General features: G+C 45.4%; 1 protein-coding gene across 9 annotated transcripts; it reads left to right on the forward strand.

The window, feature by feature from the left end:
* The first annotated feature begins 1610 nt into the window (after window positions 1-1610).
* Window positions 1611-26617, forward strand: LOC121602804 (palmitoyltransferase ZDHHC5). 9 transcript variants are annotated; one of them, XR_006006655.1, is made up of 11 exons: window positions 1617-2186; window positions 5815-6674; window positions 6781-6902; window positions 11557-11714; window positions 11782-11957; window positions 12046-12240; window positions 12316-12616; window positions 18163-18243; window positions 22019-22488; window positions 22825-23435; window positions 25400-25489. XR_006006655.1 is itself a non-coding variant. In XM_041931654.1 (10 exons), the coding sequence occupies exons 2-10, from the start codon at window positions 6583-6585 to the stop codon at window positions 26538-26540; spliced, it is 2736 nt and encodes a 911-aa protein (XP_041787588.1). In that variant the 5' UTR covers window positions 1611-2235; window positions 5815-6582; the 3' UTR covers window positions 26541-26617. The 9 variants fall into 9 exon arrangements, 8 of the variants coding, with proteins under 8 accessions (XP_041787588.1, XP_041787750.1, XP_041787531.1 ...); XM_041931654.1 differs by lacking the exon at window positions 22825-23435 and having other exon boundaries at window positions 1611-2235; window positions 25400-26617; XM_041931816.1 differs by lacking the exon at window positions 22825-23435 and having other exon boundaries at window positions 1611-1941; window positions 25400-26617.
* The last annotated feature ends 508 nt before the right edge of the window (window positions 26618-27125 follow it).

Below are 27125 nucleotides of genomic sequence, written 5' to 3' on the forward strand. Positions count from 1 at the left end.
TGCTTCAGTGCTGGTGGTTTCCGTTGGAGTTTAGTATTTAAACAATCGTATCGCCGTTCTAGTTCTAGCGATGCATAACTTCAATGCGAAACCATACAACAGTACAGAGGAAATGAGAAAGCTCTCCTCCAAGCGATGAAGCTCAACTGGTTGGGGTATCCCACCAACAGATAGCGCCACCAGCTTTTTTGCTATTTTTAGAATGCATGAGTCGTTTGGCGTCTGCTAAACGAAGTCTTTCTATATTCCGTTTAGGTAGAGAATTTGAGGCGTTTAGAAGCCGTTTAGTGGTCGTTTAGTGGATTTGTGGCACTTGGGTGATCTTGTAAAATAAATGCATTATTAAATATTTAATTTATTTATTTATTTGCACCATTTTGAATTTTTGCAATAATTTTGTAAAATTATGATGACAGGTGTGTTGGAACGGTTTTTATTCAAATGAAAACTTCTTTATCTTTTTATGGCTCAAATAAAAATTATGAATGAAAAGTGTTACACATTTAATACACAGTTCTCAACACTATTAGAGACATTTTGCTGCAAACATTTGGTAAAGTACTCAAAAAATATGTTTTATGTTTTGTATTTTATTTTTCTCAAAAAATCCTGCTGACTTTGAAATGCTATAACATAAAAAAGATAGCTAGTTGAACTATGCATAATTATAAAACTTGGATTGATTTATTCAATTTTCTCCAAAATATTGCATCGGTATTGAGTTACGTATTAAAGTGGCAATCCAAAGTACAGAGTCGCAGGCTACCTGGATAGCCAGTTGCCTGGAATGGGGTTAATTTATAATTTACAGATATTAGAATGTTTTATGAAATGTGCGTTGGTGCAATTGTGCCAATGAGTGAGTATAGCTCCGATTTGGAACTCGACCTCGCACGGATAGTTTAAAAACACGGATAATGAGTCAAACTATTTATTTTATCACAAATTTCCTGTTTTGTTTTTGAAATTTTATTTAATGTTTTGGTAAAACCTAGCTATTTTTTAAAAACTTCATGGTTTTCCGATGATAATATTGGAAATGTGCCATAAATAATAGCATTTTCGGTTCAGAAATTGTGCTCTGATAACCTTTTTTTCAAATGTCGTCTTCAGCACGTAACGTCATTTTTGTATTGAACTGTCATTTTTCAACAGCACGGATAAACGGACAACCAGATAAAAGGTACCCGTATAAACGACGCTAAACTGTAATTTGTTTTTTTTTACAATTTATTGACAGTGATCAGCAGTCGAGCAGTAAAAGTGCTCGAAACCACTGCTCGAACGGAGCTGTACGGCACCACCTTTGCAAGAAAAAATACATTACAAAAGCGTAGTGTGTTTTAAAGATTTTGTTTTTTTTATGTTTCCATTAGCAGATACTACCCCGAATTAAAAGTAATTTTGTCGAAACGAAACAAATCCATCCAAACAAATACAGCCGCCCTAAAACGTCGCCGCCAGTTTATAGCGCTTCGTTCTGGTGTTCACCGTCGCAGACGCACCTCGATTGTGACGTTGACGCAAAAAACGGTTTTCCATGACAAATGCTCTCATTTCTGGAGGGGTTTCTTTGTTTTTTTTTTCTTTTCTGTTGCTCTCATTGCACTTTCTCTTCCCCTTTCGCACCAATTCCTGGTGCGCCCGGCCCAGCACGCCCTTTACGCATGCTGCCTGCGCTGTCTCGCTCTGTCGCACTCGCGCACACAAACACAGACACACGGCACCGTGTCTCTGCTGGCAGCGAACGCACTGGGTGTCCCCATCCGTCAGACGGCCATTGAAATTTTCCTTCGCTGGTGCGCGCTGCTGTCGTGTGGTCAGTGTGTGGAGTCTCCGAAACAGAGTGTGTGCGTGTTTTTTTTCCCTTCTTCTGCCCCGTGCGTGACGACGACGACGACGGTGCGTTGCGGTACTGTGCTGGGCCGGGTCGTGGAAGAGGTACCAGCCAAAATCAGCCAGGAAAAGAAAACAGACGCAACACACGCACGCACACATACGGTCTCGGGTGAGAACCTGATTTGGGATAATTGAAGCCACCTCCAGGGCGGACAGTGTTTCCAAAGCAAAAAAAGGGCAACACAACCTAAGAAGGGAACGGTGCTGCCCATTTTGCTTCAACTCTAAATTGTGCGTTTGTGTTTGTGCCTGTGTGTGTGCGCGTCTGTGCGCCAGATATAGAAGTGGTGAGCAAAGGGAAAATAAGAAACATTGTGTGTGTGTGTGTGTGGGTAGGTGCGTGCAATTATTAGTTTATTTAAAAGGTTGAAACACACACACAGAAGTGGTTCGTGCGTGCGTGCATGCGTGCTTGTGTGACCATGGGACCATCGCGATCCACTTAGAGCGCAGCCTTCTCGCCTCCCTTGCTCTCTCTCTCTCTCTCTTTCTCTCGTCATTGCCAAACCCATCCTTCATCCCTCAGCCCCCTATCAAACGTACAGGAGCCAGGAGCGTGAGCCGCCACCGCAGCCGAACGGCTCACAGGGCGGCTCCAATTTCACGGCCATCACACGTGCGGCGAGTGCGTGAGTGTTGTTGTTTTTCGCGCACACCTGTATGTGATGCAAAAACGAGGAGGGGGCAAAAAAAGCCCCCGGTCGTGAGACGAGGACGAAGTGTGTGAGAGGTTGTGAGAAGTTGGACGGATGAGAGTGTTGCTTTTTTTTCTGGAGCGGACTGGGAAAAGGCAAAAATTGCAGTACACAAGCAAAAACCTCTCCACATTCCCCCTGTACACACACACACGCACGTTAGCACACATCGATCGTTCGAGGAAGAAACGGAAAAAATGGCTCGAGCAGCAGTACAAACGTGCACACACACACACACACACACACACACACACACACACACACACACACACACATACGCAAGCTTCTTTAAAAGGAAAACCCCCTTGCCGTGTGTGTGTGTGCGCGCTTTCCTTATGCGTGTCACGGTGTGTGTGTGTGTGTGTGTGTGTGTGTGTGTGTGTGTGTGTGTGTGTGTGTGTGTGTGTGTGTGTGTGTGTGTGTCTTGCGAAGAAGAGAAAGAAAAATCCAACCATCCGGATGCTCTCCACCCCCCCCCCCCTACGGCCGCCTGCCCCCTGCTGATGGGTGTGGGTGAAGAAAAGAAATGTGTCCGTATGTGTGTGTGCTGGTGGGCTACTTGTTGTTGTTGTTGCTTCAGTGGCCAATATTATCACACCATCTTCGCAGAAACTCATCCCACCCGGGGGCACGGGAACCGCGAAAAGCTAACTTCATTTCCTTCCAAACCACCCTTTCTGGTCGGTCAGGAAACGAAGCAAAGGGGGCAGGGGGAAGAAAAACGAACAACAACAACAACAAAGAATAATGTTTGCCTGGAAAGAATTTTCCACTCTCTTCAAATTCAATCAACCATAGCTGAACTTCCTTCTGGTTTTGTCTTTAGAGAAACACCGAGAGCGAGAGCGAAAGAGAGAGAGAGAGGGAGTTTGCCCGTTTACTTCAGTGCTTTCATTTCTTCGCACGCATCATGAATCATCGCTTCGGTGTTTGTGTGTTTGGTGTAGTTGTTGTTGCTGTTAGGGGTTTGATTTTAGTGGTGGGAGCCCGGAATCGGACCTACCCGATTCCGAATCCGTGTTCGGATTCAATTCCGGAGCCGATTCTGAAACTGGAATCGATTCCGAAGCCTATTCCGGAGTCAACACCGGAGCTGATGCTAGAATCAAAATCGGCTCCGGAATCGGAATCGACCTGATATTCGAAAGTTGCTCCGGAAACGGAATCAAAGTTGACTCCAGAATCAGTTCTTGAATTGAAATAAGAAGTGGTAGATTCAAAATCAGTCCGGGAATCTCCATGAGAATGGATTGTTTACAAGTAAATTTGGATCTTTTGCTGCTAACAATACGTAGTATCATTGGACTCCATAAGCCCATTCTTATGGAGATGCCGAAACTGACTACGCTTTCGAAGCTGATTCTGATTCCGGAGCCAATTCCGTATCCAAAACCGATGTCGAATCTGGAGCCGATTCCGGACCCGATTTCGGAGCCGATCCCAGAGCTAATTCCGATGCTGGAATCGATTCCGATTCTGAAGCTGATTCCGATTCTGGTTTCAATTCCGGAACTGATTCCGGAGCTGATTCCAGAGCCGAATTCGGAGCCGATTTCGGAGTCGATTCCGACACAGGAATCAGCCCCGGAGCTAATTCCGACGCAGGAATCAATTTCGGAGCTGATTTCAATTCCAGTTCCGATTTCGGAGCTGATTTCGGTTCCGATTCAGGAGCTGATTCCAGAACTGATTCTGGAGCCGATTCCGGTTCCGACGATTCCGGTTCCGAAGATTCCAGTTCCGACAATTCCGGTTCCGACGATTACGATTCCGGAGTAGATTCCGGAGCCGTTTCCGGTTCCGATTCCGGATCTGATTCCTGAGCCGATTTCAGAGCTATCCGAAATCGCTTCCTTGATTTTTCTCATCACTAGTTGTTTTTGTGTTGAGCAAAGGCTCTCTTTCATTCCTTTACTCGCTCAGACGTGTCTGTGTGAGTGATTTTTTTGTTTTTTTAAGCAAAAAAGAGTTTTCCTTACACTGGAACAAAAAAAAAGAACAGGGCCATGGAAATTAGTTTCCCCATTCCCTTCCCTTAAGCCTCTGTGTGTGGGCGTTCGTGTGTGTGCGTCCATCGGCATTCGCTCACTGTGTGAGCTGTCATGTTACGCACTCCTTTATTTTTCTTTTTTTCTTTTTGCACACCTCCGTCAAGAGCTCTGCGATGAGAAGGAGATTCTCCACATTCTCTCCCTGGTTTTGTGGGACTGGTACCGAAAGTTGGAACCATTCGAAGGGCGCCCTGCTTCCCGACACTTCGGCCGGGAAAAGTTGGAGCTCATCCGGCCGACGACTTCTGCTCACGGTGAGCGAAAGAGAGAGAGAGAGCCATGGAAAACCGCCTTCGGACAGCGCTGGCATCTGGCCCGTGTGCATGAAGGGCTCGCCTAAGTGCGTGTGTGTGCGTGTGTGAATGTGAAAAATCATCACGCAACGCGGAAATCCGCCAGACCGACCAGACGGGGTGGACATTGGCCCGCACACACGGCCCAAGAAAACGGAGCTCTGGTAGAACAAAGCGAGTTGAAGGAGGGACAGAGAGAGAGAGAGAGAGAGAGAGAGAGAGAGAGAGAGAGAGCGAGAGAGGTGAAAAATAACAAAACCAAATCCATCCGCCAGCAAGCCCGTATCCAGCTGCTCTTCCCAGTGTGAATCCCAACGCTCTGTGTGTGTGTGTGTGTGTGTGTGTGCGTGTGTGAGCATTTGCTGTTTTTCCAGCTCGTCGGCTCACTCTCTTCGCCTTGTGTGAGGAATATGTGTAAAGATATTTAATTCTTGGTGCATTTTTTCGAGAAAAAAACAATTAATTTTCTTGTGATACTGGGAGTATGAGTGTGTGTCTGTGTGTGTCTGTGTGTATGTGGCCGTCCAACGGGGTAGGGCCGTTATTTCATCTCTTTGTGTGTGTGTTTTTCTTCTTCCGATTGTGCGAGTGCGAGAGAGAGACAGAGAGAGAAGGAGAGAAAGACCACCTCCTCAACCCCCCCTTCCCTCCCGTACCCAACCATTCCGAAAAAACACAATGCAACAGGAGAAAGATGTTCCAATTGTCGGTCGCACACTGGACGCGCCTGTTGGGCTGCAACCCGCACGACACTAATATCTTAAATGTTTTGCTTTTATTCTTTTTTTTTCTCCTGGCTATTTTTTGGTTCCTGTTTCGGCTGCCGTCCCTGATGGGCTTTCTGCTACGGGTGCTCGCACACACACACACACGCAGATAACAGTCAGTCGGGTCGTGCCGTTCCACACCGGACCAGCAACGGTGGGGTGCAACGTCCATCCACCGTCATCCATCAGCAGCAGCAGCAGCAAGATTATCCCCGGGAACGGGCGGCAGGCGGCGATTCGGACGAAACATTCCTCCCACCGCGTGCCGAAGCAGCAGTAGCAGCGACAGACCAGAACAGCGGAAGAGTGTATGTGTGTGTGTGTGATAAAAGATAGAAAAAGCGCGTAAGGGCGCACACCGTGCAAGTGCAAGAAACCCGTGTATTAGCGCGTGTGAAAGAGAGAGAGAGAGAGAGAGGCCCACACATACTCACGGAGAGGGACGGAACTTTGCCTCAGCTATCAGTATTTCGATACGGGTCCGCCTCTATCGGAGGTCGGATTTGCGTCCACACAGCAGCACAGCTTTGCTGTTTGTTTTCTTTATTTTTTTTGTTAACTTGACCAGAGGCAACAGTTTTGGCGACCATCAACACTCTGCAAACACACAGACATACACACCGGTTTAATCCAGGAGGTGGTCCGGCCCTCACCCGCCGCTTGCATGACGCGAACGTTCCAGTAAGTCCCTCCTTGCCCGGGGACCCGCAACAATCAATCGAACCAATTGCCAAAAATCACTAAAAACGGAAACCAACCCCCGTTCGAGGTACGACAAACACCGCTCCTTATCAATCAACCCCTTTTCGGTGCGGGAAAGGAGGGAGAGCAGCGGACGAAGCAGCCGCTCCAGGCGGGCACTTAGTGTGTTGCGAAAATGCCGAAATGTGACGTAAAGACGAGATACATCCCTGCCACCTTCGCCTGGACCCTGCTGCTCAGCACCACCTTCCTGTTTTTTTGGTACCCGTGAGTAATCCTTGGCCGCTGGCCGACCCCCCCCCCCCCTCCTTCCATTCTCTTGGTACAGCTTTTTCATTGCGCTGTGTGTGTGTGTGTGTTTTATTTGTTGCAGATGTCGCCAGTTCTACATCCACCGGCATCCGTGGGTGCCGGCCTACCAGGCCGTCATCACCTTCTTCGTGATCGCCAACTTTACGCTGGCAACGTTTATGGACCCGGGCGTGATACCGAAGGGTAAGCGAAGGGTAGGGCAACCATGGCTGTATCATTACCGAGTCGCTAAGGCTAACATTTAGAAATTGGGGAAAAAAGAGGAGAGGAGAAGATTCCCCATCCTCCCGTAATGTAGGCTAGCCTTTTGCGGATTGTTACATTCTGCTCGAGCGAGATTTGTTTCTATTAGAATATAGGGCTAAATTAGGCAAACAGGTTTTACTGTCTTACAGAGTTTTCCAGAAGTTCTCATAGTTGTGGGACACTTTATTGACTCTTTCATACGTGAAATGAACTTTATGTAATGGGAATTTGACTCTATATACATCCTTGTTGGACAAATCTAATAGAAGAAAGAGTCAAGGAAGTGTTCCACTACTATGAGAACCCCCGGAAAACCCTGTAAAGCATCGCACAGATTGAAGTTGATTTATAATCGGAAAGATGGTAATAATTGTATGTTATTCATTGTGACAACACGACTTTGCCATGACGAAACGATAACGTCAAAGTAGAACACCCTACATACATTACTTAAAAACTAAGGGACCTATAACTAAACAAATCAAATGCGACCCATCGCAACATTCAATCCGGCCTGCTAAAGGTTTTTACCGATGTTCACGAGACGGGAAGTAACTATTCGTATACAAATTACTGAATATCTTTTAGAACAGCATTTTGTACCATCGTACTGTTTTAACTTTAATTAAAGTACTGTGGAATGGCGGATCGTTCGGTATGTTCGAACTCGAGATCAATATCCCCGTAATGTTTACATGCAAAAAATGCCCTTTTTCGGCTGACTCTAAAAAAACTAAGAGAGATAATTGCTTTACATGTACATCATTTGAAAGGTAATTATTTAAGCTTACTTGCGCGAATAAATCGAAGACTTTACGAGTTGCCTTTCGTCAGTTACCCGGAATTTTCCCCATGATGGACGAAGACATGCCTGTAGGCATCCTAAGTGTTCGCAACAGCCTTTGCATCATGTTGGTCAAGAAAAAAACTCGATGGAACACATGTGACGGATGTTTTACCAGTTTGCGGACTAGGGTGTCATGTCAAAATTCTGACGAAATTATCCTTAAAAATGAACGCATTGAGTTTTGGGCATTATTGTTTGCCGCTGCGAAGCCAGTGGACGCGATTTTCTACTTCCTGATATGTGTGTTCATGTTTCCCAAGTACTATTTCACTGTTTGGCGGGTTGCGACGATCTCCCGGCCCAGATAACGCAGTAATGTAGCCACTTGTGCCTCTGTCTCCGTTTTTGGCTTCTTTTGGAACCTCAAAAAAGATCTTGGGCTCTCTTGCGATGCGTTGACTGTTGCCTAATAGTGCCAAGATATTGGCGACCAAAACGCCGAAACTTTCTTATGCGACGACAAACTTCTGTACGGAGTCCATTCAAGACGCCACGGGGTGTCTTTCGTTGATCGCGCACGATTCTAAGTTGGTTGGTACACTTTTTTGCCCATCATGGTTAGAGGTCGACTGATAGAGATGTCAAGGTGACGAGGCTGATAGATTGTTGTCTCATGGGATACTACTATTAAAAGTCTAATTAACGTTTTGTTAGGGCGGGTGAAGATAACCCCATGATAAACCCATGAATTTGTCAATTTTGTCAATGCAACTGTTATGTAATTTTAATATTATTTTCGACACGACAATAAGACTTTCGAAATGAAGGAAATCGCATTGATTAGACAAACTTATATTTGACTAAAGTCTGGTTACAATAAATTTATTTAAAGTTTTGCATGCGGCTTTGCGATGGGAGAGCATTTGACTTCCGCCAACGCAAAACATGCAATGCAAAGACATTTGTATCATACCCGGAATGTCCGCAATATGTTTTGTGGCGTGGAAGGATGGGGTCATTAAGAAGCGACATTGATCCTGTTTTGTTATTTTTTTACTGATCACATTTTTGGCCATCTATTGCCGATTCTCAAATGATTAAACATTGCAATTAGTTTTTAAAGTAGGTATCATCAATTTTGAACCATGCTTGGATGATATAATTATAGGAAAACCTCAATAATGCCTAAAAGGTTTCCAAAAGTTTAAAATACCATAATTTAAGCACAATCATTAAAAAAAACGCATTGTCCTGGCCCTGCGGCACTTGATCATTTACTAAATTTGGCCCTCTGTCTCAAAAGTTTGCCGATCGCTGGTGTAGTGTAAGATATGCTCTTCTAAGCGTCAAGCCAAGCAGTCAAACGAATCAAGCCACCTAATTAATCCGGAGTGGAAAACAAGCTTTAAAATTTTGGCGATTAGCGTTTGAATATTAACACAATCAAATGCAGAGTTAAAATCAGTATCGATTGTATCCACTTGTATCCCTTTATCTCACTTCTCAAAACAATAATGTAGAAACTGCACTTGCAAGTTTGTCGCTGTAGAACGACCTGGTATAAACCCATGTTGTAGTGAATAGTGCCTAGCAATAGGTGCTTACGAATCAACAACTCAAACAGTTTGCTTGCTGCAAAGAGCAAATAAACAGATCTATAGTTGGAAGTTGAGGATCTGTCTCCTTTTTTGAATACAGGAAAAACATTCAGGGCTTTCTCCAAAGTGCTTGGGAAACGCCCAGATTGAAGCGAATTGTTGAAAATGATAGTAAGTGGTGATGCCAAAGGTTTAATGCAGGAAGTAACTACTATCCCCGGGATGTCATCAGGACCGCTAGCTAAGGATGGTTTTAATTCAGCAGCTGACGAGCGAATGTCTTCAATAGTTAGTGCCGGAATCGGAATATTCGCCGAATCTGGAGTTTATGCTGCTACCACTTGCCGGCATGAGCTGGTATTTTGTGTTTATTTTCCTGCTTGACATCAACAGAGTCAGTTGTCCGTGTGGTCAATTTCGCTTGTATTATTTTGCTTTACAAGAGCGAGAAGAATGTATTATTATTAAGTTTATTTTTTCATCGAGATTCTATTTTCATTGTAGTTCGACCGCTGGTTTGGTCGGCAAACACTTGAGGTAAAGAGCCAACTTTAATACACATTTTATAGTCAGTGATTAATTTTAAAGGTATTGAGATAAATTTGTGGCCAAAAAATTCAAAGTAATGTTGTAAATGAAGACACAAACAAAAGGCTAACATTCACGAGGCAAACGGATCAACTTAGAGCTTTTCACTTGCTTGGTTACGATTGAAGGAAGTTCAGATAGGCATTAGTATTTCAGAAAGATTTCAGATTTGCACTTACATTGTTGCATTGTAAAGGATTAAAAGCGAAAAATATTTGGCTTGTAGCGGAATTTGGGGTAAGAGTGCCGTAGGGCTTTTTCCAGTAAAACTTAAGTTAAATGGCCACTTGCCCCAAGCCCGGCTAATATCAAAACAATGTGATCGGTGATAACAAAGTCTATACAATACAAAGATCTATGCATAGCTCGATTTTGGTCCACCATTTTTATAGGTGGTTGTTGGTGTTGAAAAAGATGAAAAAGTGTTTTTCCACAAACATTTCCACCCATCCAAACACTTGTGCGGCCCAATTTTACTGTTACTGCACAAAACCTAGTGTAAATATACATTTCCATCTCATGAACGAGGCATAGAGCAGTTTTTCCCCCAGGAATTAATCACTTTAACCGTAGAGTTGGCAACCAGATTTACACACGTAAGTTGGCAACCGGCATACCCGGGTATTCCACACGTTTTGATGCAAAAAATTAATGATTTTCATAGGTAAACAATGCTTTCTATATTTTAATGCTGTAAGCAAGTAATGCCGACGATATATTCTCTTCTATTGCATTTATTCATTAAGTTTTTTCATTTTTTTGATAAAAATAACGGTCAAATTGAAATTTGGAATCGCTTGATTTTGACTCGAAAATAAGCACAATACGAAAAGAGGAAGAAGAGAAACGTCATTCTCCATACAAAATGTATGGAATGCCCGGGTATGCTGGTTGCCAACTTACGTGGTAAAGTTAAAAAAAAATCAAAATAAAATACTTACAGCCTGTTTAAAATTACAACTTATGCACCAAAAAATCATAAATTAAATGTTGGGAGGCTACGGAAAATTTCAGGTCAATAAAAGCAATGAATCAAAAGTTATTGCAGTTCGAAGTTGAAAAAAATACCCTGGTATCCGGTTGCCAACTTAAAGGTTAAAACGCCCACATCCTGGAAACTAGCCTCTTAGCGTTGGTGCTCTCGAGCTGCACATGATTGCGTCCCAGTTTTGGGCACTGATCTTGTTAGAATGGATATTTGCACTATACTTCTATCTCTTCTTGATATTCGTCAACTTTTTCAGTAGACTTTAGAGCCGGTCCCGGTGGTACAGTCGCCAACTCGTACGGCTTAACAACATGCTCGTCATGGGTTCAAGCTCCGAATGGATATGTAAAGTTGGTCAATTAAGTTAGGCCAAAAAATAGTTGGGACGTTTAAAATTGGAATCATTAAGTCATTATAAGCATAGAGAGATAGGAAAGAGTATAGGAATTGAATAAAAAAACTAACACTCAAAAAGCTAGAACCAGAAAAAGGAAGAATTGTGAAAAAAAACATAAAAGAAGATATGAAAACCTTAGAGAAAGACAGTAATGCAATATTTTCCCCTTTTGAACATTTATTCAAAGTGAAACTTATTAAAACTGTTTTGTTTACCCTCGCACGCACCACCAGCACCACCAGACGAAGACCGGGAGGATGAGTTTCGGGCGCCGCTGTACAAGAATGCCGAAATCAATGGCATTACCGTGCGGATGAAATGGTGCGTCACGTGTAAATTCTACCGGCCGCCACGCTGCTCCCACTGCTCCGTGTGCAACCACTGCATCGAGGTAGGTCGAAAGCCTGCGCCCGCGTAACCTGCCTTCTTAACTCTCTGCTCTCTCTTCCCCTCCGCAGACGTTTGACCATCACTGCCCGTGGGTGAACAACTGTATCGGCCGGCGGAACTATCGGTTCTTTTTCTTCTTCCTCATCTCGCTGTCGGTGCACATGCTGAGCATCTTCTCGCTGTCGCTCGTGTACGTGCTGCAGAAGGAGAAGGACAAGCTGACGGAGGTGGAACCGATCGTGGCGTACGTGTGCTTTCCCTACTCGCCGAATTTTGGATTTCGATTTTATTTATTTTTTAATTGTGGTACATGTTGTCCCACCCTTTTGCAGCATGATACTGATGGCCATCGTAACGCTGCTCGCCATACCGATCTTCGGGCTGACCGGCTTCCACATGGTGCTGGTGTCGCGCGGTCGCACCACGAACGAGCAGGTGACCGGCAAGTTCAAGGGCGGCTACAATCCGTTCTCGCGCGGCTGCTGGAACAACTGCTGCTACACCCAGTGCGGCCCACAGTACCCGAGGTTAGGAGGCTTCTTCTCGTGTAGCTGTTTTTTTGTTGTTGCGCATCTCACACACTTTATCGGTCCAATTTTTAGCTTGCTCAAGCCGCAAAAGTATGTGGCCCGCCGCTCGAACAAGGAAAACCAATCGATCAGCACCATCACCAACGACGGTGGTCCCGGTGGTGGTGGTGGTGACGCTGCCGGCTCGGGCCGCCGGCACATGCCGACCGGTGGACCCGGCTCCCAGCAGCAGCAGCAGCAGCAGCAGCAACAGCAGGCACTGAATCAGGGTGGTGGCATCTACGATAATAACCGGCACACGCAGGTAAAAACCTATATGGATCATGGAAATGGTCACGGTATACGTACAGTTGGATCCAGTCATTACAGTAAGGTGCGTAGAATGTTTGGCTTTTCCTTTTATTATTATTATTATTATTATTATTATTATTACCACTGTTTAGTATTATACTTCGTTTCTTAACCGCCTACCTTCCCCCCGCCCCACTCTTTTCTGGGCCCCTCTTACTATCCCTCTTACTACTCACTGTTCTTCAATGCTGTCGATATAGAATAGAACGCTCTATCGTCTGCCCTCTGCCGCGCCTAAATCTAGACTCTATCTTCACCACCGTCGTAACACATCTTTTTGCGCTGTGGCTTCTGCCAGTTCTGCCATGGGGCTGTGCTGACTCCAGCTCCAGCCCTCCAGCTGACACTCTGACCTGTGCGCTCATCACTCTCTCGCTCCGACCTGCATCCTGCTGACCTTTTGGGCCGGTCGGGGGTGGGTTTCTGGGTAACAGTGAGGCTCAGCCCTGTACGTTACATTGGGGAAGCGTTAAATCCCTTCTAATATTCCCAAGCAACATTTTTACTGTTGTCCACGTGACCGTCCGGTGTACACTATTAAGGTTAAACATAATTTAAACTGTGATGAACGTATAAGTTATTTGTTTTAAGATTTATCGATAACAACGAGATTGAATTTTCCAATTGCAAGTTAAACAGGTTTATTATTTTTTTATTATTGCACTATGGTTTATCAGAAATAGCTATCGAAAGGTCTAAACCCCGTAAAGATTTTAATTGGAGTAACAATTCTAATAAGTATAAATCATATAATATTTCAAATAAATTTTAATATATTCATAACCTTTTGAATTAAAGCATACATTGAATAATAATGAAATTAGGTTCAAAATTTAGGCGCTGTATAAGTAAACTCTTTACAGTGCTGGCCTATACAGGCTTTCGAGACTTACAGGCTTTTCCATGTTAGTTTCGAATGTAAACATTGTTCTTCACCGCCTCCAAGATGTATTTCAACAGCTTACAAATGGTTTATTTGTTTCAACATTAAAGTTCATTTTCAACACATGATTTTCAACACATAACAAAAAACTGTCAAACTCAATCCAGCTTGAGTCGTGTTGAAAATCATGCTGTAGAAATTAAAAATTATTTTAATGGAAATGAAATGCCAGATCGATGTTTACATTCGAATGTGACTTGGAAAACTCTGTAATTCATTACCACGCAGCCGGAAAGTCAATCCTAGCTACGGAGGGACGGTCCATTCTCATCCAGAGCTATTAAAAAAAAGGTGTCCAACAAAAATGTTGCTTTGGTCTGAGATCAACAGGCGTTACGTGTAACGCTAGCGTAACGTAGAACGCTGAGCCTTACTTTTACCGTTTTCTGTCTGCCTTTGTTGTGCACTTTTCACGCCTGTACTCTCTATTTTTATTTAACACTTCCCAGTCCTGTGATGGTTCGGTTTCGGTCTTCTATCGGGGGCGTGAGGTACTGTCTGGTGTGGCCTGTTTTCCTTTCGCTGGTTTATGGTGTGGCTTTCCCTCTTAACGGATTTTTTTTTAAAATCAACTCCCTTTGCTTCGGTCATGTAAATTGGTCAGCTAAATGTATCCTCCTCGGTGCACCTTATTCACGCACTACTACATAACGCTTGAACCATCGTGTGTCCACTATCGAGAGCGAAAGAGAGAGAGAAAGAGAGAGGGGATGTTGTTTTGTTTGGTTTTGCTTTGGAAAAGTCTGCCCCATTAACCCCATTTTCTTCCTGTCCGATACCGACTCTTGATGCAGAATGCTTCCCCTCCCCTACCTCGTATCGCCTCCACTTCTTTCCTCTCGAGGTGGTTTGTGTGTGTGTGTGTGTGTGTATTTTTTTATAAACCCTTGTCACAATTCTTCCACTATACTTTCACTGCTGTGTTAACATTTATTTTAGTTTTTGTTTTGTTTCGTGTGTGTTTTTCCTCATTTTGTATATAAACTTATATTTTTTTCTCTTTCCAATTCCTTTTCTCTCCCCTCCTCCTTCCTTTCCCGCACCACCCCCTTCCCTTATTTTTGTGTTTCGTTTCGTTCTCGTTTATTTTCATTTTCTTTCTTTTGTTTTTCCTCCCTCCGCATCCTTTCCCCGTGTGTTATCCGCTCCGCCATCCGGTTTTCCCTGTTTTTGTTTGTTTTTGTTTTTGGTACCATCTTCAAAATGGCCACACATTTGGCTCCCGTTTTCCCCACTGTTGTTTCGAACGCCGTTCATCGCACTTTGCACAACACCAGTTGACCGAACTATAGTGTATCCGAGCCTAAAGAGAACGAAGAGAGAGCGGGGGCGGGCGAGAAAGAATGTAAAAAAGAAGCTTCACATCCAACCTCCACACCAACCCCTACCCCCCCATTCCAACGATCTAAACACAACGTCACACAAACCGTCCGTACAATGCGGGAGGGTTTTTTTTGTTTCTTTTGCTGTTGAGTTGTTGTTGCAATTTTTAACGCTAAACGAAATTGTTACCACGTGTTCGGACCGCTGTTGTGGTTGTTGCGGCGAGCTTGCAGCTCCACACTTTACATCACGTGCCTCTCGGTCAGCGTCCACACAGCGTGTAAAAAAGGCGGCTTTGCATAACTTAGTCTAAGGCGCGTGAAAGGGCACCTCTAGGAACAGCAGGGAACTCCAGCAGGAACGATTATTATTTAATTTGTTTTAGCCTGTTTTGTTACGAACAGTTTTCGCGACAGGTTTAGTAAAGGCGCAGGGAAGCAAGCAGAAGGATGTTTTTTTTTTGGTTTGTGCTGCTGCTAGCATAGTGTAGTTTAATTAGGTGCTCTGCTGCTGGCCCATCGCCAGTGCGATCTCTCAGGGAATCGATCACGTACGCAGCGCAGCCCAGCTCGGGAAGATGGCAAGTCAAATAGTAATAGTGGCACACTGTTAGCGGTGCTTAGGAACTAATTGCGAGCGAAATAACTAGTGATGGTAAAACAAAAGAGGTTTAGGTTAGCATCGATTCCGGCTAGCTCCGATCTGTGCTGCCTAGAATCGATTCGGCTAAAGAATCAGAATTGACACCACTCAGAAAGAACGAAACGAAACGAACAGTCCGGAGACACATTCCACTACACATTCCTTTTTCGCTCAGTTAATCAGAGAATCACCCGCCGGCCGCACTGAAAAAGCGGGCACGTGAGTAGAGACGGGCAGGCAAGATCACGACCTAGATTAAGTTGTAAAAAAAGAAGAAACAAAAAAAATACAGTGCAGATTAGAGCGTTACAGAAAAGCAAAATATAAAGTCTTTATCCAAACACCGACACCGACCAAACACACGGCGCGGCGAATGACTAAATTGTGCTGTCACGCGCGGCATTCGTCACACAGTTGGTAGTTTTGTTTTTTTTTTTTAATATAGTGTTTAAGTTTAGTTGCTTTGGTTGTTTTCAACTTTCTTCACCCTTTCCTAAAACCTTCACGAACTTCCTGTGCCATTTCTTTCTGCTCTCTGCCTCGTTCTCTATATCTTTTTACCTGTTGACATTTATTTTTCGCACCCCTTGGGTGTTGTCGTTTTACCTAACCGTCATCCCCATTGCTCTAACCCGTTTTCCTTGTGTAACTCAACAGTTCTGTACATCTTGCACCCTCAGCCCGATGTACGGTATTTGGTTTTGTGATTTCGCTTGTTGACACATTCGGGTTAACCTTTTTAGGGTTGTTTAGCATCAGATCCCAATCCCAGCTTCTTCGCTCACAGTGACTTTGCCTTTTGGTAATGGGCACTCTTCTGTCTCTCTATGGTCACCCCCCCCCCCCTACCCTTTTGCCTTGTAACTGAATAGTGACACCTATCGCGAACAAAGTTAACCACTGGTCGATAAATATATCGACCAATATAATTACAATGATGGAGGATGGAGGAAACAAAGTATTAAGATATTTTGCGCGTATGTTGATAGCTTCATACTGATTCTATTTGGCGCTACGTGGACATGCCGGCCAATACAAGGCTTTCGAGGCTTATTCAGTTCCACGCAGCAGTCAAGTCCTTGCTACGGAGGATGATCCCCATAAGAGGTTTGAACCCACGACGGGCTTGTTATTAGTCGACATCGCGAATAAATGAACACATTTTAACAGTCCTTTAAAGTTCGTTGTGGTTCAACTGAGGTAATTTGTTGTTCATTCCTGTTAAAATAAACGACCGTCAAAACATTAAACGACACTAAGAAAAAATTCGAGCAGTATAATTAAACGACTGTGAATTTGTATCGGTCTTGACGATCGTTTATTTCACGACAACCTTGAACCAGTCGTTGAAATTAACAAATAAACTCAATGCGTTCGCGATGCCAAATTCGAGCAATTTTTAATGACTTCTGGTTAATTTTAAACAATTTTACAATTTTGAGTTGCTTTTTCGTGCCAACTGGTGTGCTCATTAGTATAAAAAAAAAAAACAAATTATACATCGCCAATTTGATAAGTGACGAAACTACTCGATCCGTGTTTATGATGGTCGTTCTAGTTTTGTCGATCGGTAAGTGTAATTATTGCTACAAAAGTGTCACTATCAATGTCATAAACCAATCTGACTGAATCAAAATCCATGTGAGCGTCACGTACTCAATTCTGATAATCAGAGGTGATGTTCGAATAGTTCTTGGTGACATTTTAACAAGCAACGATAGGTCAGTCATTTTGTCTAAATTTTGTTTTGCTGTGATTAGTTCTGAAAAATGTCACTGACATGGTCATGACAAATTCCGAATGAAACAAAATCATTTCAACGTCACGAGCTCTACTGTGATGATCAGAAGTGAGACTCAAATAGTTGGTGTGACCATCACATGCTTGGTGACATTTTTTAATCAACTTTTGGTCAGTCACTCGGTCGCGATATTTTCAATTGGTGATTATCACGATAGTCATGGGAGATATGAGGGGATTTCTCGCTCTGTCTGACCCGACAGACCATCAGAGCGTGAAAGCATACTCATTTTGTTGAGTGGTTATGCCAAGTATATACCATGAATGTTGTGACCAAATTAGTGACCAAGAATTGGGTGCTAAACAAAATGTTACCAAGCATGACATTGGTTCACCGACTATTTGAGTCTCATATCTGATCATCTAAGTTGTGTTCGTGAGTTGATTTGAATTTCGTTTCAGAGTGTTGGTGAATGAAACATCAGCATTTGGCAGCAGTGTCACAGGCTAAAAAAGTCATGATTATGCTTGCAAGAGCATTAAGCTCAGCTTGTCAGTCAGAGTTTTGCATGTCACGTTTGAAATACGTACGCGTTGCCCAATTCTAATTGATACATTTGTTGGTCGATACAACCAAACTAGTGTATAATTGGTATCGACTGTTTTGGCGCTAGGTGTCACTGGTCCCATTTCTAAACCCATCATATTCGTTCTTTCGCCTAAAATAACGCTCGCGGGGGAGTTGCCGTACTAACGCCACTAACCACAGTTGCGCGCACCATTATCTCACCTGTGTTTCTCTTTCTTCACCTCTCTCCTCGCCCCCCTAAACATCGCTCACGGCATCTCACACCCATTCACACCCTCACGCATCCTTCATGACACGCACGTACGCGACACGGCACGACGACGGGGGTCAGTCCGCGGCGGATTACGTGCATCTCGTATCATCCCATTCCGTCTCGCTAAAGGCACTCACGCAGGGCACCAGTGCGGACGAGGTAAACATCAACTGTGGGGGGGGATTGTGCTCCTTCTCACTGCTCGCTCGCCTTACTACCGCTGCTTCTCGGCTTTCCCATTTCGCAATAGGCGCGCGTGTAAATAGGCACAAAGAAGCTTAAGAGTGGGCTTTTTAGCTGTTGTTGTGGTTATTGTTGCTGTTGTTGTTGTTAGCTGTTTGGTTGACAGCCTTTCGTGTGGGATTCCACGCGCACTGTACCGCGCCCACCGGTAATCGCTTTGCTTTGCGCTCGTAACGCTTTCGGTAACGGTTTTGCGTTACTGTAGCTACCGATCTCTCTGCTTCAAGCTTTTGCTTGCCAGTTTTGCCTTTCTAAGCTTGTGTTTTTTTTCTTGTTACTTGCTCTCGGATTTGTTTGTACCATTTTCACTAAAATCTTAGGGAGCTCCTTCCCTCCGCCCCTCTCCCTTACGAACCAAACCACTGTGGTGGTGCTTCCTGGTTTTAACTTCATTCATCATCTCATCCCTTCCATCTGCATCCACACTACCAAGCGCTTCAGTGCTCTTCTCCTACATGCTTACAGCAATGCTCCAACCCGTTTCCACCTCCTGTTAAAATAAACTCTTTTCGCTGCAAAATGTTGAGAAATGCTGTTTGACAAATTCCGAAAATTGGAAAAGGAGCTCCTCGAAAGGTTAGGGAATTAGAAGGGAAGGCGCGGGACGAAGAAATAAGCTCTTTGGTTGAGTGGGAAGGAGGGGGGAGAGGAGGGTGTAGGGGAAGTAGGGGAACGATACAGCTGTGTCCGTCCGTGCTCGAGACCGGCGAAGGTAAGTGAGACTCTGTGTGCCGTCTCTGTGTCTCGCTCCGCTCACCTCTCCTTTGTCCGCCATCCCCATCCACTAATAATCTTAGTACATTGTGTTCCTCCTGTTCACTCCTCCCACCCCGATGCCACACTGTGATGCCGTCCTGTGGGTGTTTATGTTTGCAAGCAAGCTCTGTTTGTGTGTATCAGTTTAGTAATTAGCGCTGCCGCTACGTCGAGCAATGGGCTTTGCTTGCATTTGCTAAGTGTTACAGAGAGTTAGGAACAATGCATTCCAGAATTGGGACAGTTTATTGCGTTTTTTAAATGAATTACAACCTATTGTTGTTTGTGATTCTTTTGAAATCTTTTGAATCATTGTAAAGATTCATAGCGAATGATTATGCATTGTATTGGATTACATTACAAGAGGTTTCGTGGTTTAAAATGATCCCCAGTGCAACGCATTAAGTCGACACTTTTTGCGTGAAAACCTGTACCTTAGCCTCATTGAGTCACGAACCGCGTAGAATGCCTTTACGATTCACTCCGCTAATTTAAGTGAGCCGTCACAAAAGAAACATGAATAGTATTTCACACCAAAGAGTCCTTGTTGAGACCTGTCCTCGATTTATAGTTACAAAAAATGCGAATAATACAATCTCGACAGCATTTGGGTATTCTCGTTTGAAAATTATAAGAAATTGTGCGGTTTTTTGTTGACTCATGAATCGCATGAATCATGAATTGTGGTAGCATCATATGAATTGCTACTACATCACACTTGGAAGTCTGATTGCGCTATTTTAACGGCAGTCAAATGGACCATCGGGCTTCACATCGAACAGCAATACATTGGAATCATGGTAACCAATTCGCATCGATGCAAACGTTCATCAAATTTTTTAAGCGTTTTTAACTGTACAAAACACTAGTGTTGGGTCTGATCTGAATCTGTCCGAATCTGATACAGTTTCAGAATTCATTATGAATCTTTGGAATGATTCGATGTATCTGAATCTATGTTGAAACGATTCATGAATCTGAAAGATTCATCATATGAGATTAATGAATTTCAAAGATTCATCTAATAAGATTCATGAATCTCACAAGATTCATATACCACGAAAGAATTACGAATCTATAGGGATTCATAAATCTCAAATTGTTCATAGATCTTGAGCTTTTTTATTATTCTTCTTCGTGGTGTAACAACCTAAGCGGTCATTTCAGCCTATACAGGCTTTCGAGACTTCTTGGCATGTACAACACAGCCGGATAGTTTGTTTTTCTAGGGGGATACGGTACATGGAAGGCTTGAACTCACCCTTTTTGTTAAGTCCGTGCTAGTGAACCATTGAACCGCTGTATGGTATCGAGCAAACCCAATATTTTTAAAAACGTCTTGAAATATTTATGAATCCTTGAAGTCTCAATGAATATATGAATCTTGGAGATTCAAGAATCTTCTGAGATTTATGTATCTTTAGAGATTCATGAATATTTGTGATTAGATTCGAGATTCGAATAACCCTTCCCTGATTCATATGAATGAATCTTAACGAAACGAACACTACAAAACAAAGAAAAATGTAAAAAATAAGCCTTCTAGTGAACAAACAAATATTTAAAATTAATTTTAAGGCAGCGTGTAGAGTGTTGCAAATCAGCGGAGCTGTTCGTTAAGTAATGTGTTCAAATTTGTGTGCTAGTGTGTTGGTGGCCTCGCCTTAGTAAACGTTTGCCCCAGTGCTCTCCCCCTTAACCCATTTCATTTCCCATATCTGTCAGTCATTAGTCAGCCCGCTCTGCTATGTGGGTGTAAGCGGTTTGGGAGGATAGCAACCAGTTTGAAGTGTCCAGATGTGTGTGTGTGTTCGGTTTACTCGTGTGTAGTGTCCTCCATCTTGCTTTTTCGCTTACCTCTCCTCTTTCCAAAAAAACGGTCGCCTGTGTGTAAACGCAAATCCTGAGCGTCCCTTTTCTCGCTGTGTAGTTGCTTTTTTTTCTGTGCACATGGTAGTGTGGTGTTTCCATTGGCCCCCCCCCCCATCCCCATTATGTTACGTCATCACTCTAGCTTAAGCAGCTTATTTTGTGTGCGTGCCGTCTCGCTGATTTCGCTGCACGTCCGATGCTCTTCTCTGTTTGCAACGTTTCTGACTGACAGTTGTCCCCGAGCGTGTGTATGGATGTATGTATGTGTATGTGTATGTGCGAGTATGTGATTGCGTGTGCTTGGTTTGTGTATGTGTTACCTCTCTCTCTAGCTCGTTGTACTACTTAAGCGTGCTCTGTTCTTAGTGCGAGTAGTAGTGTGTAGCTGTACCACCGATCTTTGCGTTACAAAGCGTTACCTGCCGTTATTGCAATTCCCAAGCAGCGGTAGCAGTGTATGTTTTAGCTACAACATTTTAAATAGAAAAAAAGGGAATACTTTAGAAAAGTGGAATTTGCTTTCCATCTTTTATTCCCCGGGGTGTCGCCCAAGTAACGTCTAAACAGTGTAGACCGCACTGGATCAATGATAATTGTTCTATAAGAGGGGCTACTCGTCCATGTTTGCGATTGTAAACAAAACATGCTGCTTGGGTTTTGCGATCCACAGACGTTACACGTAACGCCACCGTAACGCGACGATCTGTGCTACATATTCATCTGGCGTTACGAATGGTTGTCAAACGCACCATTCATGTACTTACGCCTTGCAGAACTACCTTAGCATATGGAATGCTATGTTAAAAGAAAAAAAATCTAAGGATAGCGCGTAAAAATATGTTCTTTTTCTCTCTTACGCCCTCTTCTCTCTTTTATACCCTCTCTGTTCCTGAACTTCCTATACCCATACGCCCGTCCCTGTTCCCTGGCTCGATTTTTGTTCCCTCAACCCGTGATCTCTTTGCTGCGGCACTTTCTGTTTCCTCCCAAACTGATCGCACAACAATCCCACGACGCGCTCCTCCATCATAAAAACAAACCTCTCCCCGCTCCAACAACACAGCTGTCTCCGGGTCGCGAGTGCTCCGACATCGACATGGAACCGCAGGCCTCCCAGAGCCGGGACTGCGAGCCGACGCCGCCGCTGCAGCGCCACGGCTCCAAGAGCAACTTCTTCCTGCCACCGCTCGACGGTCCCGGCGGCATGGTGTCCCAGGTGGGTAGCGGGGGCGACTCGCCGCGCCAGCAGCAGCAGCACATGCGCATGTACCATCCGCGGCATAGTCCGCATCCGCGGCAGCGCGGGCTCGATCCGTCGCGCAGCTTCACGCCCGAAGGACTGTCGCCCGACCATCCCGGTGGACCCGGCGGTCCACCGCCGATGATTACGATACAGTCCCAGCAGCAGCAGCAGCAGCAGCAACAGCAGCCACGTGGAGGAGGTCCTCCATCGTCGGCTACTCCGACCATGCAGCAACGCATCAAGGCGCTCGGTGTCGCCACACCCCTAGCCATGTCCAGTCCCGTGCGAAGGTAAGTGCCCTCATGCATCCAACCATTTATATAGATTACACGTACACTTTTGACACAACCATCTAAGGTCATGAAGGAGCTTATTTTTGAGCAGCGAAGGTTTTCAAAGATGTGCAGCTGTGTCGGGAATCGAGCGGAACCCGCGGGACGGATCTCTTCTCCAATGTCCTGGATGTCCTATCAAACGTCTGCCAGTGGGCGCATGTTTGATATGCTCGTATCATTTAAATCATTAATTTCCTCCCCACCAACTCGAAAAACACGCACACACCCCACTCATTACATTGAAACCAACTGCTCGCTGTTTATTGCTGCTCCACTAATCCTGCTCCACAGGTGGACGTAAAGATGGCGGCTCGGCGCTCCGAAAACAAAGCCAAAGCAAATGAAACACGCAAAACTTTCGAAATTATACAATCTACCTGCTTCCCAGCGGTTGCGGTACACCACGAATAACGCGCGTGTCCGCAAAAGGGAACATAAACACACACACACACACATTCATAGGAGTAACAAACAAAAAACACAGAAGCTAACTAACAACGGAAACTCGAGGCAGCGCCCGTTTAGCAGCCTTCCGTATCGCATCCGGCCCAATAAACTTCTCCTCCCCTCCAACCTGGTTCCAATGTGTGGAACGCATCGATAAAAAAAAAACAAGATGGCGCCTTAGTGTAAACCACGCGCACCGGATCACTGGAAGCGTTACTTCCGCGCGTCCACTTATCCCATCCAGCGACAGTTGTACATTCTTCGAATTGAAACCGAAAACAGCAGACACAGACGTGCGGACACTGCCAACACTAAGAGCGAAAAGAAGAAGAAGAAGAAGAACACTGGAAGGAGATGAAAAAAGCCGAACCGTTCTGCTCTTCTTCCTACCTCGTCACATAACTCCATCCCCATCCCCTGACCCCTTGCGCTCTTTCTTCACACGGCGACATCACGTGGGTAAAAGCAGTGTGTTTGTTACCGTTACCGGTTTTGCGTTACTACGTTACTGCGTTACGTGTGTTCGTGTACGCGCTAGGCTCGTATTTGTGTTTCGTTTGGCATTCTTCTACGTTCGCTCGTATTAGGCGTAGAAGTGCAGTTTTGTTATTGCATTGGTAGAAGTAGTCGCAAAAGCAGAGGAAGCAGAAGAGGAAAAAGTGGAAGCAAAAGATGAAGAAAAAGAAGAAGGGCGTTTTGATATTTGCCTCGTTAGTTTTGCAGTTTGTTTTCCCTACCACCTGATAATACGTTACGCCCAAATGAAAACACAAAAACACACAAAAACACACAAAAACACACAAAAACACACAAAAACACACAAAAACACACAAAAACACACAAGACACACAAGACACACAAGACACACAAAACACACAAAACACACAAAACACACAAAACACACAAAAACACACAAAAACACACAAAAACACACACAAACACACAAAAACACACAAAAACACACAAAAACACACAAAAACACACAAAAACACACAAAAACACACAAAAACACACAAAAACACACAAAAACACACAAAAACACACAAAAACACACAAAAACACACAAAACACACAAAACACACATAACACACAAAAACACACAAAAACACACAAAAACACACAAAAACAGAACCCCCCCTGTCCCCGTCTGACAGTTCGTTAATCGTTTTGTTTCTATTTCTGCTGCACAGTTACTTTTCTACTGCTGTTGTGTACCTTTTCTCTATTCGTATTACTTGTTCAATCTGTTTCAATTTGTTTTTCATGTGTATTTGTTGTTTTTTTCTTTTCCTCCCCTTCTTTTATTAAATATATCTCTTTCTCTCTCTCTTTCTCTTTCTCTCCCTCTTTACTGTGTACCGTTCAATTTGTTTTGCTACCATGCTGTACTCTACCCTGTTTATCTGTTTTGTAGTTTCATTTTGCTACTGTTTCATTTTCGTTTGTTGAAATCTTCCAAACTCATTACCGTCACAGTGTACAAAACTGCCATTGACACATTCCTTTCCTCTTTCTTTTTTCCCTTTTATGGGTTTTAAGGTTTTTTTTTTTGTCATTTGCCAAATGGCGCGCGCCTGTATGGCAGCCGGTTCGTTCTCGCTGCTAGTGTGTTTGTTTCCTGTTTCATCCAGTTTCCGCAGGCAGGCGAGAGCTGTGGCGGCAACCCAACTGTCAAAGGGCGCGCTGTCAACATGAAGCCTACACCCCCTGCGCAAGGACCTTATTATGGCTTATAATTTGCTTGTCAGGTGGGGCGTGACATTGGCGATGGCGGAACTGGGTCCGTGTCTGGTGGTTGCGTGCGTCCGTGTAGTGGTAGTAAACTGTGTGAGGAAGCGGGATTTGGTAGTCGCGGAAGCTCATGTGTGTCTGTGTGTGCGTGTTGCGTCGCGCTGTTTGCGTTGCGAGGGTCTGTGCGGCCTATCCCGAGGAGACGTTTTGTGTTTCTTCAATTGTATCTTATTTGTTGCCCGATTTTTTGCCCCCCTTACATTGTCTCGGTAGTCCGTTCTGCTCGTTTGCTCGTTACATACACGTTCGTATTTTGTTTCCAGTGTTCCGTTTTATCGCGTTAGAGCAGGTGAGAGTGGAGGAGTGCGAGGAGAGAGTGAAAGAGATAAGAGGTAAATGAGAGAGAAAGAGTAAAGAAAAGAGCCACCGGCTCCGTTATCGCGATCTCTTCCCCTCTCTCTCTCTTTCTCTCCAGCTCACATTCTAGTCTCTCTCTCTTTCTCTCTCTCTCTCTCTCTTACTCGATTGCTGAAGTTCGCTCTCAGTAGAGCTGCCAGCCGCGTAGTACTTAGTAGCTATTAGTAAGCTCGCTCGATCTACGCTGCTCGTTCGATGCACGGTGTACTAACGCTGTTTAGACTAACGGGTTGATTTCTGTTCTCTTCTCTTCGATAAACCCCTCCGCTAGATCGAACCCGGGCACACCGACGCAACCGAGAAGGCCCGACTTTATCAGCGTTGGACAGCAGCAGCAGCAGCAGCAGCTCGGTGGGAGCGGCACCATGACCGGCAACTATTACGACTTCCCGCTCCAGCCCCAGCAGCAGCAGCAGCAGCAGCAGCAGCAACTTCCACCACAGTCGATGGCACTGCACCAGACAACAGGTCTTCCCCCCCAGCATCCGTACCATCAGCAGCAGCAGCAGCAGCAGCAGCAGTACCCGATGGCAGTGCACCATAATGGCGGACTCGCCGGCCCGGGAGGCCAGCCGTCCCAGCAGCAGCTGCAGCAGCAGCAGGCGCTCAGGGGCAGCAATGCCGGACCGTCGGTCGTGTACCATCACGGCAGCCCGCAGCGCCGGTACCTGTCCGAGGGCGAGCTCGTCCGGCAGGGGGCGGAGCTGTCGTACGCCCGCAACAACCAAACGTCGGACAACATCCGCGAGCTGGCCGGCAGCCCGCAGCGGGGCGTCTACCTCTGGAAGGATACGTCGCCCGGCTTCAATCAGCCGAACGGCGGGCCCCAGCAGCAGCAGCAGCAGCCGCCGCCCTCGGTCTACCAGAACACGCCCAGCCCGACGGCACCGCACCAGCAGCAGCAGCAGCCCCTGCCCCAGTCCATGGCCCCGTTCGGCACGGTCAGTGCCGCCCGGTACCAGCTCCAGCAGCAAAGCAGCCTAGCGAACGCCGGCGGCGGGCTCGGGGGCGGCTCCGGCGGCCTCGGCGCCTACCATCCGGCGCTCCGGGGCGGCGTGCCCGTCTTCCCGCCCCAGCCACCGATGCAGCAGCAGCAGCAGCAGCAGCCGCCGCTTGGCCAGCAGCAGCTGAACGGGCCCGGTGCGGCCGGCGGCGCCGGTCCCCAGGCACCGTCCCCGTCGATCAAGCGGAAAGCCACCCCGACGCGGCCGATGTCGTTCGTGCGGGCGCTCGAAATGACCGACTCGATGGAGCTGGGCGGCGCACCGGCCGGGCCGGCCAACGCGAACGGTGCCAGCGCGAATGGGCCGACCGCCAGCGTCGCTGCAGCCGCCGCCGCCAACGCCACCAACACCTCACCGCCCGATCAGCGCGCCAGCGTGTATGACATGAACTACGAGATTTCAGTGTAGGCGAGCGGCACTTAACACGGCAACATCACACAGATGTGGCGGAAGCGCAACAAAACTGCTGCAACAAAAAGCAACAACAAAAGAAAAACCAGTGAGAGGAGGGGCATCACTTACTCAAACCCTTCTTGTTGTATCCATCCCGGCCAATCCCCACAACCCCCGTCCCGTGAGAACGTTGTTACCTCCCTGAAGTGGTGATGGTGGTGGGGGAGCAGTTTCTTTTTTGCTATAAATATGTATTTATATACTTTTACACCTGGCTGGTTGCACATGTGGCCGCGTTCGCGTACATACAGCACCCGCTTTGATTAGTTGTACTTGTATGGGGACAGGGATAAGGCCACAGCCAAGGCAGAGAGAGAGAGAGAGAGATAGAGAAAGAGAGAGAAAGATAGAGAAAGAGAGAGAAAGATAGAGAAAGAGAGAGTTCGCATCACGAAAAGAGCCAGCTAGAGAAAGTTGTTGTTATGTAGTAGTTAGGATGTCTGCGATCATTTTCCTTCCCGTCAGGGGCGATACACAACGAATTCCGCCACAACAGGGTTTTAGGGCAAGAGCTCCAATCGATCACACACACACACACAC

Source organism: Anopheles merus, chromosome X (assembly GCF_017562075.2).
Source record: "Anopheles merus strain MAF chromosome X, AmerM5.1, whole genome shotgun sequence".
NCBI classification, from domain to species: domain Eukaryota; kingdom Metazoa; phylum Arthropoda; class Insecta; order Diptera; family Culicidae; genus Anopheles; species Anopheles merus.